This window comes from Boleophthalmus pectinirostris, unplaced genomic scaffold (genome assembly GCF_026225935.1).
Source record: "Boleophthalmus pectinirostris isolate CB_2022bp ecotype Guang Dong unplaced genomic scaffold, ASM2622593v1 HiC_scaffold_3, whole genome shotgun sequence".
NCBI classification, from domain to species: Eukaryota; Metazoa; Chordata; class Actinopteri; order Gobiiformes; family Gobiidae; genus Boleophthalmus; species Boleophthalmus pectinirostris.
In genome coordinates, this window is record NW_026571299.1 from 27,639,999 (window position 1) to 27,655,214 (window position 15,216).

Consider the following 15,216-nt stretch of genomic DNA (forward strand, 5'->3'; position numbering starts at 1 on the left):
TGTTATTTTTTCCTTTTTAAATGTCTTGACAAGATGTTAGTGTGAAGGAAGAATTCAGATTTAAAAGTGCTTCTCAAGTTTTCTCAAGTCACAGGCCTCAAATCCAAATCGAGTCCCAAGTCTTAGTCCATTTTATCAAGTCAACTCTCAAGTCCTAAAAATAGTGACTAATTTCAGACTTGAAATCTGGTCCTCAAATCTCTCTGTGCGATATTTTCAAGATATACATCTCACGATATTTATTGCAATATTTTGTGGAGGCTAATACGCTACTTTTTCCTCTTAAAATGCCTTGACAAGATTTAATCCAAAGAACTAAGACTTAAAAGTGCTTAGAAGTGTTATTTCTTCTTGTAGTCTGCACTGAAATGGAGCAAAGGATCATGGTCTATGTTGTTCCCTCTGTGATTTTTTTTAGCTATTACTGCACCATAACTCTTCATTTGAGTTTCTGATATGGAGCAGTAGGGAGTTTCAGATAAAATATGTGAAATACAAGATGAATTGTTATTGAATAATTAATTATTGTTTTTTTTTTTGCGTTGCAGTCATGAAGAGCACTCCGGCTCCCACCCTCTGTATGGACACGGGGAGTGTAAGTGGCCCGGGTGTGAGGCTCTGTGTGAGGACATGGGACAGTTCATCAAGTAAGTCTTTCTCAAACAAATAAAAATAAAATAAAAATAATGTGTGAGGTTTACTGATACGACTAAGTGAATGTAACTTTTTCTTTAATTGGCCAAACCATCAGTTTTTAAGTGTTCTCTTTACATTTTAAGGTAAGAAAAGTAGGTCAAAAGGTTATTTGACCCACTTTGTTATAAAATTGCACCTAGTTGGTTAATGGGGCGGCAGTTGTACAGCGGGTTGAGCACTCACCTTGTAACAGAAGGGTCACCGGTTCCAATGTTTTAAGATAAAATAATTAGGATAATTAGGTTACAATATCCAAATCTCTACGATATTATCACGATATGCATCTTACGGTTTGATATTTATTGCAATATTTTTTTTAGGACACTTTTTTGCTTTTAAAATACTCTGACAAGATTTTGGTTCTGATATTGTCATATTTTAGTTTTGGGATTCGGACATTGTAATTGTGTGGTTGCCGGATGTCTTAACACCGGAAAATGACTCGAGAAATTTTTTTGCGAACTCCATAAATGCAAAAGGGAATCAGATCTGTGTGACTGCAAACCTCTGTTCAAACTGTTTCCCTTCCCAATGGAATTGAAAAACAGTGAAAGGCAAAGGTGATGGGCAGTATTGATACACAGGGAAAAAAAGAAACCTTTGACTGCCTAAATCATCCCGAGTTTGCAGTGAACATTTTGTATGTGGAGCGCCATAAAAGCAAAATCCTGTTTGTTAAGCGAGAGGTACAGAATACAAACAGGCTGAGCTTGCACTTTCTTGTTCTTGTGGTTTTACAGCAACATCACTTCTTGGTCACTTTGCAGTGGAAGTTGTTTCTTGGCAAACAGCTGATGACTTTCGCTTTGGGGTTTTAAATTTGTAACCAAGGTTGAGCGAGGGATCAGGATTTTGCTTTGTTGGCACTCCACATACAAAATGTTCGCTGCAAACTCAGAATAATTTCTTAGGCAGTCAAAGGTTTCCTTTTTTATCCTTCCTGTATATCAATACTCCCCATCACCTTTGCCTTTCACTATTTTTCAGTTCTGTTGGGAAGGGAAACAGTTTGAACTGAGGTTTGCAGTCACACACATCTGATTCCCTTTTGCATTTATGGAGTTCGCAAACTAATTTCTCGAGCCATTTTCCAGTGTTAGGACATCCAACAAACACACAATTACGATGTCCATATTCCAAAACTAAAATATGACAATATCAGAACCAGAAACAAAAGGGATATGGTTCAAAAGACTAGAAAAGATCAGCTTTGTCAATAGACGCATCCCATTGGGAAATCAAACATGGCGGTTTGATGCTCACTTTTTCAGAAAATCCTTCCTAGTATGCATTGCGCAATGACCGGAATTCCAAAATTCTTGATGCATCTATTCCAAGAATTCAAGTACAAAACATATAACTTCATGTTGTCTGCGCTGAAATGAATCATGGGATATGTAGTTCCTGATGTTTATAAGCTGTTGCTACTATAAAACCATCCATTTAAGCAAAAGAACTTGAAATTCGATATATTTTTTGACAGCCCACGGTATTATTGTGAGACTTTTGACAATACAATACCACAATATTTCGGTTATTGTTACATCTCTAAAAATAATAGAACTAGAGCAAGAGTAGAGCAAGAAAGTAAAAACAAAAAATCATACCTAAATTTGTACTTTTTGCATCAGTAACATTGCGATTCTTAGAAAATTTACTTTTGTGACTCTTTGACCTTTGTCGTCAAGAAACTATAGTCAAAAACTCTTTCAGAAACTCAAATTACACATAACATTGTAAACTTGTTGAGCTGACATGCGTAATCTGCCTTGTGATGTTTGTCATTGATGCCGCTGTCTCTGCGGGGGGCTGTTTTTCACCTCGGGCCTTTTTAACATTTCGTATTTGTTTAAAAGCGCAGTAGGTCCCTCAGAACACTGCATTATTTTAGACGTTTCTCAAAGCTTCAGAATCTCTTAGCATGCTCCTGTGTATCCTTCGCTGACATGGCTTTTCTTTCAAACTAACTGAAGAAACAAAAGCTCTTTCATTGCGTTGGGTTACATCATGTTTACTCTGAGGTGCGTGTACTAGTATGTCACACATGAAGTACTTCTATGGAGATGTTATGGGACCTTATTTCTGTCACTGTCTATTCACATTCTAATCTTTAGTATTTGGGTTTAACTTTGCTATCTCATTTGAAAACTTATAGTGAATGAGATTTATTTACTTTATCCGTTAAAATGTTTTGATTTTGCTACCACATCTGATGCCACCATGTGTACTTGCAGTAGTTTTTGACGTTACTGCAGTATTTCCAGGCTAGTTTTGGGGTTTTAATCATGTTTAACTTATTTACTCAAGAGTACACCCACTGTCTCCATGACAACATCAAGCCGTGTTTCAGAAGGACTTGTCTGGTCTATGCACGTCATTGTTTTGCCTGGAATGTTCCGCAATACGGCATTAAATTCATCTTTCTCCAATGAAAAGAGCAGGATACGTGAACATACATGCTCATTTATTCATTCAGGACTGGAGATATGGCCAAAAAACACAATCTCGATTTTTTTGCACACATTGGACAACAACAGACAGGGCTGGAGGAAGTGTCTGGGGTGAAGGAAGTCTGGGAGTCCGTGCTTAGACTGCTGCCCCCACGAACCGGCCCCGGATAAGCTGAAGGAAATGGATGGATGGATGGACATTGGACAATTATGATTTCATTCTACTCAAATCCTATTATTTAAGAAATTGTGAAATGCTTTTAGTTGCATTTGCAGATATATAGAAAACCAGGAACAAATTTGTTTTATAATAATCCTCGATTTCTCGATTTAGCAATTTTTCAAACTCTTGATTATTATGAACCCAAATTAATCGAAGTAATTTGCTCAATAGCCCAATAATTAATACTAAAAACATCAACATCAACTGAGTATCGTATTTTTTAGACTATAAGGCACACCGGATTGTAAGGCGTGATGTCAATAATTCTCTCATCTATTTTCATACATAAGACACACCGGATTATAAAGTGCATTAAGCGAAACAAATGGACAACACTTGAGACTGATCCTTAGCCCAGGCGTCCATAAAGAACTGGCAGATCGTGGCATAATTTGCCCGACGTTGCCTCCCTGTCTTGGTGAATGCGTATTGTGAATGTGGGTGGATCGTTGAAGTTTTGCGCACATTTGTTTACATTTTACAAAAATGAAACTTAAAACCACATGGCTAATTTGCATAAACTATAAGCGCTGAAAAAAAAAACAGCTCGCTCCTTGTGCGCTGATGTGGTTCAGCTTCTGTCGGACTCCTGACTACGATAGCCTTAATGCTCCAACAATCCATCAACCGGTGTGGCTTCGTAGTTTACCAAAGTCACACTAAAACATTTTGACAGATTTTTGAGCGCCGTGTACCACATAAAATTGGCTCGAGGTCAGTAAGCACAACCAGAATTAATACATAAGGCGCACTGTCGATTTTTTGAGAAAATGAAAGGATTTTAAGTGCGCCCTATAGTCCAAAAAATACGGTAAACATTGGTTGGTTAACAATAATGCCATAATGTGGAACATAGGTAAAGCAATAACATCTATGGACATGGAGATAAGCAGGTGGTGGACTCCCTCACCAAAAAGTTACATAGTATGACTTTAATTATTATCATACCACTGCACTACTGTAAGGACTCACTGTACAAAACGCTCCACCCAGAGAAACGCATGAGATATTATTTTTCCTCTTATCCGTTGTACACTTGTGATGCCTCGGCCTTGACATACCTCCTCCCTCCTCCCTCCTCCCTCCTCCCTCCTCCTCCTCTTCGTCTTGTCGACTCTCCCCCGGTCCAGAGCCGTAGACCCTCACAACAGTCTAATGACCAGCAAAGCAAAGCCCCTGCGCTCGGAGCCCGGCGCTTTAAACAGTGGCCCTATTAATAAGGCCGCGGTGATGAAACGCACTAACACTTGTGTACAGTGAGATTGGACACGCACATCAAAGCTGCACGGAGAGAGGGAGGAGGAGGAGGAGGAGAGGAGAGGGGGAGGAGGAGGAGGGAGGGAGGGAGGGAGGGAGGAAGGGCGGCTGGGAAAAAGTTAGGGAGGAAAGCAGTTGTTTGGTGTGGGGTTTCATATCGCCGCAGGGCAAGAGAGAGAGAGAGAGAGAGGAGGGAGGGGTGAGAGAGAGAAAGGGGGGATGGAGAAAGAAAGAGCTGGAGAGAGATGAAGGAGGAAAAGAGAGGAGAAGAACAGAAGAGAGAGAAAGAGAGCGGGAGGGGGTAAGAGACAGAAGAGGGGGTAGGAGAGGGAGAGAGTTGAGATGGAGAGAGAGGAGAGGGAGATGGATGGAGGAAGAAAAGAGGGGGCAGGAGAGAGGGAGGTGAGAGAGAAAGAGAGAGGGAGGAGGGAGAGAGAGAGAGAGAGAGAGGGGAGGGAGATAGATGGAGGAGAAAAAGAGATGGAGGGAGGAGGAAGAGAGAGAGGAGAAGGACATATAGAGGAGTGGGTTGGAAGAGAGAGAGAGAGGGGGAGATGGAAGAGAGAGAGAGAGAAGAGGGGGCAGGAGAGAGGGAGGTGAGCGAGAGAAAGAAGGAGAGGGGGAGTTGGGAGAAAGAAAGAACCAGAGCAAGATGGAGGGAGGAAGAGAGATAGAGAAGAGAGGAAGAGAGAATGTAGAGTTTGAGAACAGAGAGAGAGGGCGAGAGAGACAAAAACAGAAGTGAAGATGAGAGAGAAAGATAAAGAAGGGATAGGGGAGAGAAAGAAGAGAGGGAGAGAGAAATGAGATTGATATTAAGAAGTTATAGAGAGAGAGAGATCAAGAGAATAGAGAAAAAGAGACAGACACTAAAGAAAAGCTGAGATAGGAGAGTGGATGAGAGAGAAAGATTAAAAAAAGTGAAGGAAGAAGAAAGGAAAGAGAAATTATTATAAAGAAGAAATATAGAGAGGGGAGAACAAGAGAAGGGGGAAGAGAGAGAGAGAAGGATAGTTGAGATAAGATAAAGAAGGGATGTAGAGAGAAAGTAGAAAGGAAAGAGAGAGAAAAGGAGAGTTGAGATAGGAGGGACGATGCAATAGAAAGATAAAGAAGGGATGAGGCAAAAAAGAAGAAAGGAAAGAGGGAGAGAGAGAAGAGTTTGATATAAAGAAGTTGTATATAGAAAGAACAAGAGAACAGAGAGGAAGAGTCAAATGGATAGTTGAAATAAGAGTGAGGAGGAGAAAGAAAGATAAAGAAGAGGGGAGAGAAAAGGAGAGAGAAAGTTGAAAACAGGAAGAGAGAGAGAGGGACGGAGAGAGAGATAAGGTAGATTTTGAGACTGGCAGAGAGACAGTGAGGGTCTCTTTTTCTCTCTCACCTCCCTCTCTCTTGCCCTCCTCCTCCTCTCTATGTCCATTTCCACTTTTTCTCTCTTACCCCCTCCCACTCTCTCTCTCTCTTCCGTCCCCCTCCTCTCTTTTCCTCCTTCATCTCTCTCCCTCCCCTCTTTTTCCATCTCCTCTTTCTCTCTCTCACCTCCCTCTCTCCTGCCCCTTCCCTCTCTCTCTCTTTCTCTCTTCCATCCCACTCCTCGATATGTCCTTCTTCTCTCTCTCTCTCTTCCTCCTCCATCTCTCTTCCTCTCTCTCACCTTCCTCTCTTCTGCCCCGTCTTCTCTCTCTTCCATCCCACTTCTCTATATGTCCCTCTCCTCTCTCTCTCTCTCTTTCTCTCTCTCACCTCCCTCTGTACTGCCCCCTCTTCTCTCTCTTACCCCCTCCAGCTCTCTTTCTCTTCCATTCCTCTCCTCTCTCTCTTTTCCTCCTCCATCTCTCTCCCTCCCCTCTCTTTCCATCTCCTCTTTCTCTCTCTCACCTCCCTCTCTCTCTCTTCCATCCCACTCCTCTATATGCCCTTCTCCTCTCTTCCTCCTCTATCTCTCTCTCTTTCTCTCTCTTATCCCCTCCAGCTCTGTTTCTCTTCCGTTCCTCTCCTCTCTCTTTTACCCTCTCCTGCTCTCTCTCTCTCTTCTGTCCCACTCCTCTAGAGATAAAGAAGGGATAGGGGGTGAGAAAAGAGAAAGGGGAGAAGGGAAAGAGAGAGAAGAGATAAAAAGTAAAGAAGTTATAGAGAGAGAACAAGAAAAGAGAGAATGGGAGCGAGAAAGAGAGAGCGGAGCCACACAAAGGGAGCGGAGCAGTCGTTTAGTTCAAAAGGTCCCGTCCCTCCCACATTTAAGGAAACACACATCACTTCCCCTCGCTCTCCCTCTCACACACCATCCAAACAGCCATACCGCCTTAAAACTCCAGCCTGCAGATATCTTCAACGATAACAACAATGATCTCACTCCAGGTGCCGCCTTAAGAGCCTGAGCTGCTTATAACTTCACACACACACACAACACAGCTGCAGGGTCAGACTCTCAGACAAAACAAAGAAAAGATTTATTTTTGTAATGACGAGATTTCAAAGTGCACGGAGTGAAAGAGAGCGGCCATGTGAGTGGGTTTAGACCGATGAGCTGAGACTAATCACACAAATGAACATCTCGCAAGTTCACGAGTTAGAGCCAAAGAATATGAAGAGTAAATAGTGAAGAGAAGAGGGCGAAGGAAAGTCCCGGGAAAGTAAAGGACAGTGTGAGGACAGTTTGAAGGAATTATAATGATCCATGATTTAAAAGGTGTATCTATGGTTATGTTCAGACTAGGGATGGGCATGATTAATCGATTAATCGATTAATTGATCATTAAGAATTTCATCGAGTACGTAAATTTTAATCGACAAACTGAATGTAAGTTGCGTAGTGTGACCAAACAAGGGTCCGTACATGTAGCTCTGCACTCAGAAGGAGCGAGACACAAACAGTCGGTCAGTCTGCAACTTACCGAAGTGCAAATGCGTATTTAACGATGACCTGTACACTGAAATTCAACGCTTTCCTTTGTGTTTGGGACAAGTGGGAGTCCATGTGCACAGTGTACAAAGCAGCACATATGTTTTGTTGTCCAGTGGAAAAAGGTTTTCCCAGGTGAGAGTCGCTCAATGTCGATGACGAGGCCCCACCTCCCTCCCCCCGTACGGTGTCCTGGTTTTGACAAACGCAAATACGGTCACACTAACCTGTATTCACCTGAATCATGTCTTTTAATCCGACAGAAGTTGAACCACATCAGCGACACAAGAGCTGTAGTTTTATCTTCGCTGAGTTTATGCAAATTAGCGATGCGGTTTTAAGTTTTGTTTCTGTGAGAATTAAACACATTATAATGTCAAACGGATTGATGTGGCTCTAGAGTCGTTACGGTTTATATGTCGTAAAGCTGAATTTATTTATGCAGATTTAGTAGTGCAGATAGTAATAATAATGATGATCATTTTAATATAAAACGTGAATGATTAATCGATAATCAATCGTTAATTCTTCCGACGATCGATTAAGAAAATTTCATCGAATGCTCATCCCTAGTTCAGACTGCATGGCTTAAAAATGTGTTATGAAGAAGAAAAAAACATATATAAGTCACACCGAACTATAAGTCACATTTTGGGGGGATGATTTTATGAAATCAGAGACCAGGAACCAACATTTCATCTTGAAAGGCAAGTTATAGAAAAAACTATAGAATAAAGAACAGGCTGAATGGGCGTCTGGTATGATAACGTCACATATGAACAGTTCTTCAGATAACTATAGCATAAACAACAGAACAGAACAAGTTTACCAAACTCTCCATCTCACTCCAAATCATTAAATCCACTTCATCCTCGGTGTCACTTTCTGAGCAACTCCACAACCTCCGGAGGTAAACTGAGCACCGCTTCCTCTTCTGCGCTCGGACATTTGTTTGCCAATCATTTTCTGATATCGGTTCCGATAAGACCCTTCAATTTGGCCTGAATACAGCGATACCTCCAAATATTAATAAACTCACTAACCTCACTTTCCCTCCATTGATCGGATTCCGAGCCCGAGGTGTAGGTCGGTTTTAGGAGCACATATCCAAGTGGTCTGCATCACATTTGAAAATATCAGATCTGTGTCGTTCAGACTGTCATTAAAAGATCAGATACAGGAGCATAGGGGCGAAAAAATTGGGTTTGGGTCACTTCAGGCTGCAGTCTGAATGTAACTTCTGTTATAATGTAGTTTCCTCAAACCCGGTGTTCTTCTCTCAAACTGAAAACCCACTGCTCCACCTTGTGATGTCACTCCATACACCTTCAATCTAGAATCATTTGGATTTCGATTGCCGCCCTGGAATTGGGGATTTCTACTGAACTAAAGCTATATCACAAGATGGAACAGAGAATTTTGAGCTTTGGAGATGTAGACAGAATAATAAAGGATTACTCAAACATGTGTGAATGAAACAAAACAAAACTCCAGGTCTGTTTCTTGAGGAGGCAACAACATTTTAACATGATTTAAAACTCACAAGAATCCATTTTGGGTCATTTTTTGGGTTATAATTATACCTTTAAATGCTGTTTTGGGGTAATAAAAATAATAATTAACTCATTAACTCCAGCACTTTCTCTGTTTCTTACTTTCTACTATAATTCATTCATTAATTGCCTTAGAGTAGTGCCAGTGGGTTATACGCATTTGTCTGGAAAAAGAACCTTCTCTCTCTTGGCCCGCTCCGGTTACCGCAGTGTGGTTGGACGCAACAGGCAGGGCATCTGGGGTAATAATCTGCCAAATCACAGTGCAATTTACTCGTTAATAGTAATGTGATGTCTGGGATTTGAAATTTCAAAAAGAAAGCTGTTTTACACTGTAGAAAAATATTCACTCAGATGTTTGTAGACAGTGAGTTTGAAAGAGTTTGAATGAAAATGTTGATTATTAAATTCAATGTTATAAATCAATAAGATAAAATAAATGTTCTGTTTTCTTGTTTCTTGTTGCAGACACTTGAACAACGAGCATGCCCTGGATGACCGCAGCACAGCCCAGTGTCGAGTGCAGATGCAGGTGGTGCAGCAGCTCGAGATACAGGTGGGACTCTAGTACTTATACATGTGTACATTACTTTATACACATACTGGTTTAGGGACAAATTAGGAGTTTAACGATATGGTATGAAATTCACGGTACGATATTCACTGAGATATTGTAGGAAAGCTCATGATATGGTGGGGAGGCTCACGATTAGGAATGTAAGAATATCCAAATCTCAAGTGATGTTACAATGATACAATGTTTTCACGACATACATCTCATGGTACGATATTTATTGCAATATTTTATGGAGGTTAACAGAACTGTTCATATGCTACTTTTTCCTCTTAAAATGCCTTGACAAGACTTAATCCAAAGAGCTAAGATTTAAAAGTGTTTAGAACTGTTATTTTATTATTTATTTATTCAATATTTTACCAGGTAAGTCAGTTGAGAACACCTTCTCATTTACAATGACGACCTGGCCAAGAGGCAGGATAAAACAAAAGCACAAACAGAAAACACTCACGCATAAACTATAATATGAAACAGTGGAATAGAGATATAAGACAGTGAAACATTTGCAGATTAAAGATATAAAAGTGTTAAAAACATGTGCAAATATCCTGTAAAATACTCTGTATGGAGTTTTTAAAAATCGACAAAAGTAAAAACGAATTAAGTTTTAAAGTGTGTTGAAGGTGGTTCCAGTCACTTGCTGCAGAAAACTGAAATGAAGAGCGGCCCAAAGCTGTGCGGGCTTTAGGAACGACCAGGGTCATGTATCTGTTGGAGCTGTATCTGTTTCTTGTAGTCTGCACTGAAATGGAGCAAAGGATCATGGTCTATGTAGTTCCCTCTCTCTTTTTTTTAGCTGTTGTTGCACCATAACTCTTCATTTAAGCAAAGAGACTTGTGTCCAATGTATTGTGGCAGCTCACGATATTTACATTAGATAGGACTAAAAGCATTTGGTTGGAGGTCTGTCACCTGCTTGTTTCTTTGGATATGTCCCCGCTCTTTCTTGAATGTTCCACAGTGTGACATTAAAACAGCTCTACTTTACATTTATTCAATTACAGGTGGTTTTATAGCTCAAAAATACTTCGAAAAACCAGCATTCTGACTGTGAGCAGGGTCGCCTCTCCACAGATGTGACCTGTAACTTGGTCTGGTTTGGTCTCCATGAAGATAGAAAGGTTTGATGCCATACTGTGAAACATTCCAGACAGAGCAATAACATCTCCACGGCGAAAAGCGTATGACAGAGGTGGCCCGGAACCCCGCGTTTTTACAGAATTAGAACGTTAAAATCATTGTTGGAACAGTTGTTGGAACATTCTCCGTGGTGATAGATACATTTGATGCCTTTCTGGTCAAGATTATAGCCAAAAGAACAACATCTCCATGGAAACAAGCAGCAGACCTTTCTCCAGGCCAGGTCAGGTTTGTGAAGATGCAAGTCCGCTCACAGTAAAGATGCGTGTTTTTCTACGTTTCATGTTTTGTTTTTGTATAGTTTTGTTGAAAAGTTGCATGGTGGGGCTCTCAATCTCACCTCAGTGACTTTAAAAGTGTATTGTATAACTTTTCTGGTGTTCGTGGAGACCAAACGAGACCAAGTTACAGGTCAGATCAGTGGAGGGGCGACCCCTCTCACAGTCAGAATGCCTGTTTTTCTAGGAGTTTTTGAGCTCTAAAACCACTTGTAATTGGATAAATATAAGGCAGATCTGTTTATTGTCATACTGTCGAACATTCCACGCAGACCAATAACATCTCCATAGCAACAAGCAGGTGACGGACCCCCAAACCTAACCAAAAGTTACATGGCGGGGCTTTAAATCGTGAAACTCTAATGCGTTCTCGGTTCAGTTCATTCGGTGACAAACAAAGGCGAGAAACAAAGGCCGTGTAGAGCGTGAGTGTCCGTCTGGAGCAGGACGTGAGTGTACGGAGAGCACTGGAGCCTGAAATTTAACGGAGAAGGCCCAATTAGAACAGAGATATGGTCAAAGCAGAAGAGGGAGGGAGGAGGGAGGGAAGGGTAGAGGCTGTATGGATGCTTTTTGTACAGTCCCTATCAGAGTCTCTTCCATTTCTAAACAAGGAGTGTACCAAGACTTCACTGATGTTTAGATAAGGACTAAACCAGCACTAAACCAAGACTAAACTAAGATAAGACCAGAACTAGACCAGGACTAAATCAAGATAAGACCAGGTCTAGACCAGGACTAAACCAGCAGTAAAGCAAGACTAAACCAAGATAAGACCAGGACTACACCAGGACTAAATCAGGTCTAAACCAGGGCTAAAGCAAGACAAGACTGGGACTAGACTAGGACTAAACCAAGACAAGACCAGGACTAAACCAGAACTAAACCAAGACAAGACTGGGATTGGACCAGGACTAAACCAGGACTAAACCAAGATAAGACCAGGACTACACCAGGACTAAATTAGGTATAAAACAGGGCTAAAGCAAGACAAGACTGGGACTAGACTAGGACTAAACCAGGACTAAACCAAGACAAGACCAGGACTAAACCAGAACTAAACCAAGACAAGACTGGGATTGGACCAGGACTAAACCAGGACTAAACCAGGACTAGACCAAGACAAGAATGGGACTAGATCAGGACTAAACCAAGACAAGACTGGAACTAGACCAGGACTAGACCAGGACTAAACCAAGAGAAGACTGAGACTAAACCAGGACTAGACCAGCACTAAACCAGGACTAAACCAGGACTTCAGAAAAATACTACCAGGACCAGTGGTGGAAGAAGTGCTCAATTTTGTTACTTAAATAAAAGTACAAATATGTGACAAATAAAATACTCAAGCAAAAGTAAAAGTACCACATGAAAAATCTACTCAAGCAGAAGTATTAAAGTACCTGTTTAAAATGTACTTAAAGAGTAAGAGGTACTTTGCATGAATTTTGAATAATAAATCTTCAAATGTAGTGTAGTTTTCTAGCAGTTTTTATTTGTGTATTTTTGTTTGCTCATATTCTTGTTCAAAATAAACCCCTTAATCTTAAAAATACTTTTACTTTTCAGTCCTCTTCAACAACGTAGTGGAGTAGGAAGTATAGATGCCTGCTCTCAGATGTAGTGAAGTAAAACTAAAAGGTTTCCACTTTAAAATCTATTAAAGTAAAGTACAGATACCCAAAATGTATACTTAACAACAGTACGTTATTACTTTTACTTCGTTATGTTTCACTACTGACCAAGACATAGAAAGGTATAGTCCCCAGATGCATGTGCTAAACCAGGACTACTACTACTACTACTACTACTACTACTACTACTGCTACTACTACTGCTAAAGTACAGTCAAATCAACTATCAAGGATTTGTCAGTTTTAAACCTGGACTAGAGCAGAACCAGGACTACGATGATCAAAACACCAGATTTGGACTAAACCAGGACTAAACTAGAATTACTAATACTAAAATACTAGAAATAAACATCAACTAAACCATCAATATCATTCAACTCCACTGAAATCACAGAAATCAAAGAGAAATAAATACACAAATAAATGCCTTTTCCAAAACAACTCTCCGGGCCTCTGAGCAGACTTGTCCGTGATTTGTTTATGCGTGCGGATGTGGCAGGGGCGGTGGCAGGGGCGCTGGCGCTTTGACAGACAGGAGCGGTGTCCGGGGAGAAAGACGCTCGCCCTGATCGGATCTGACACGGCCGCTCCTCTGTCACTTCCTGTTCTCTGCGGGTGGCTTCAGGCGCTGGGCTAAACGCTGTTTACTCTAACACCATCCACGCACCGCGCTAACAGCCTAACACAATAACCCCGATACTGGACGCACACACACATACGCACACAGGCACACACGCACACACAGGCACACACAAACACACACAAGCACACACAGGCACACACAAACACACACAGGCACACACAAGCACACACAAGCACACACAGGCACACACAAGCACACACAGGCACACACAAACACACACAAGCACACACAGGCACACACAAACACACACAGGCACACACAAGCACACACAAGCACACACAGGCACATACAAGCACACACAAAGTACATACAAGCACACACAAAGTACACACAAGCACATACAAGCACACACAAAGTACACACAAGCACATACAAGCACACACAAACACACACAAACACACACAGGCACACACAGGCACATACAAGCACACACAAGCACACACAAGCACACACAAGCACACATACAGCACACACAGGCACACACAGGCACATACAAGCACATACAAGCACACACAAAGTACATACAAGCACATACAAGTACACACAAGCACATACAAGCACATACAAGTACACACAAAGTACACACAAGCACATACAAGTACACACAAGCACATACAAGCACATACAAGTACACACAAAGTACACACAAGCACACACAAGCGCACACAAACACACACAAGTACACACAAAGTACACACAAGCACATACAAGTACACACAAGCACATACAAGCACATACAAAGTACACACAAAGTACACACAGCACATACAAGTACACACAAGCACATACAAGCACATACAAGTACACACAAGCACATACAAGCACATACAAGTACACACAAAGTACACACAAGCACATACAAGCACATACAAAGTACACACAAACACACACAAGCACATACAAGTACACACAAACACACACAAGCGCACTAACTTAGTAACTTGGTCTAGTTTGGTCTCCATGAAGATGTTTCTGTAATTTTTTAAATTTTTAATTACTTTTTTTTTTATTAAGGAAAACAGAATATAACACACACAAAAAAACAACAATCAACATTTTACAAATTACAATAATCAGCATAAAACAAAACACAAAAACATAAAGCAGAACCCACAACATAAACAAAACAAAACATAAAAAAAGTCCCACACACCCTGACACAAATCTGGCAAAAAATGTGTGTCTAAAAATTTCTAGCTAAAAACAAAAGTAATTTTTTTTTTTTTTCCTCTCCCATTTTTAAATAAACATTGTTGTCCTTATCCTTAAACTAATATTGAAGGAAAATATTTAACTGACCCTCCACTAGAAAAGTTACACATTGCACCTTTAACATTCTCGTGGGGGCCTGTTTTTTTGCACATTTTACATACAGAATTAGAAAGTTAAAACCACATTGTTCTACAAAGGCGGAAGCTCTTAACTCACGAGTGTGAAACTGAGAAAAATTACTTCAAAGTTTCTGTTTTGTCCAGACAAAAGTATCATAAGTCAGGCTCCCAAAATTTGACAACTAATTTTTATGATGAAGAAATATTTGTATATGAAAAATACTGAGCTGAAAATTGACCTTTGACCCTTATTAGGCTTATTATTTGGATAAGGATAATTTAAGTGTAGTTACAAATAAATAAAAATATGAATTGTGCGTTGTCTGAAAAAAATCTCTCTTTATGGTGTAACTTTCCGGGTTGGGGTCCGTCAGCTGCTTGTTTCTACGGAGATGTGCATTTTTTCTCGCGTGTGTCTGCTCGCATCTCCACAAACCTGACTCTTACTCGGCCTGGAGGAGGGCCTGCTGCTTGTTGCCATGGAGATGTTGCTCTTTTGGTTCTAATCTGGGAATGAGATCAAATGTAT

At 40.7% G+C, this 15,216-nt stretch overlaps 1 protein-coding gene across 2 annotated transcripts in view; it reads left to right on the top strand.

Annotated features, from left to right (window-relative positions):
* Nucleotides 1-15,216, top strand: part of foxp4 (forkhead box P4) — a 251,954-nt gene that overhangs the window by 209,180 nt on the left and 27,558 nt on the right. For both annotated transcript variants that reach the window (XM_055160172.1, XM_055160171.1), the window contains exons 9-10: nt 549-647; nt 9,553-9,640. In XM_055160172.1, the coding sequence (XP_055016147.1) occupies nt 549-647; nt 9,553-9,640 (187 nt within the window). The remainder of the gene's footprint in view (nt 1-548; nt 648-9,552; nt 9,641-15,216) is intronic.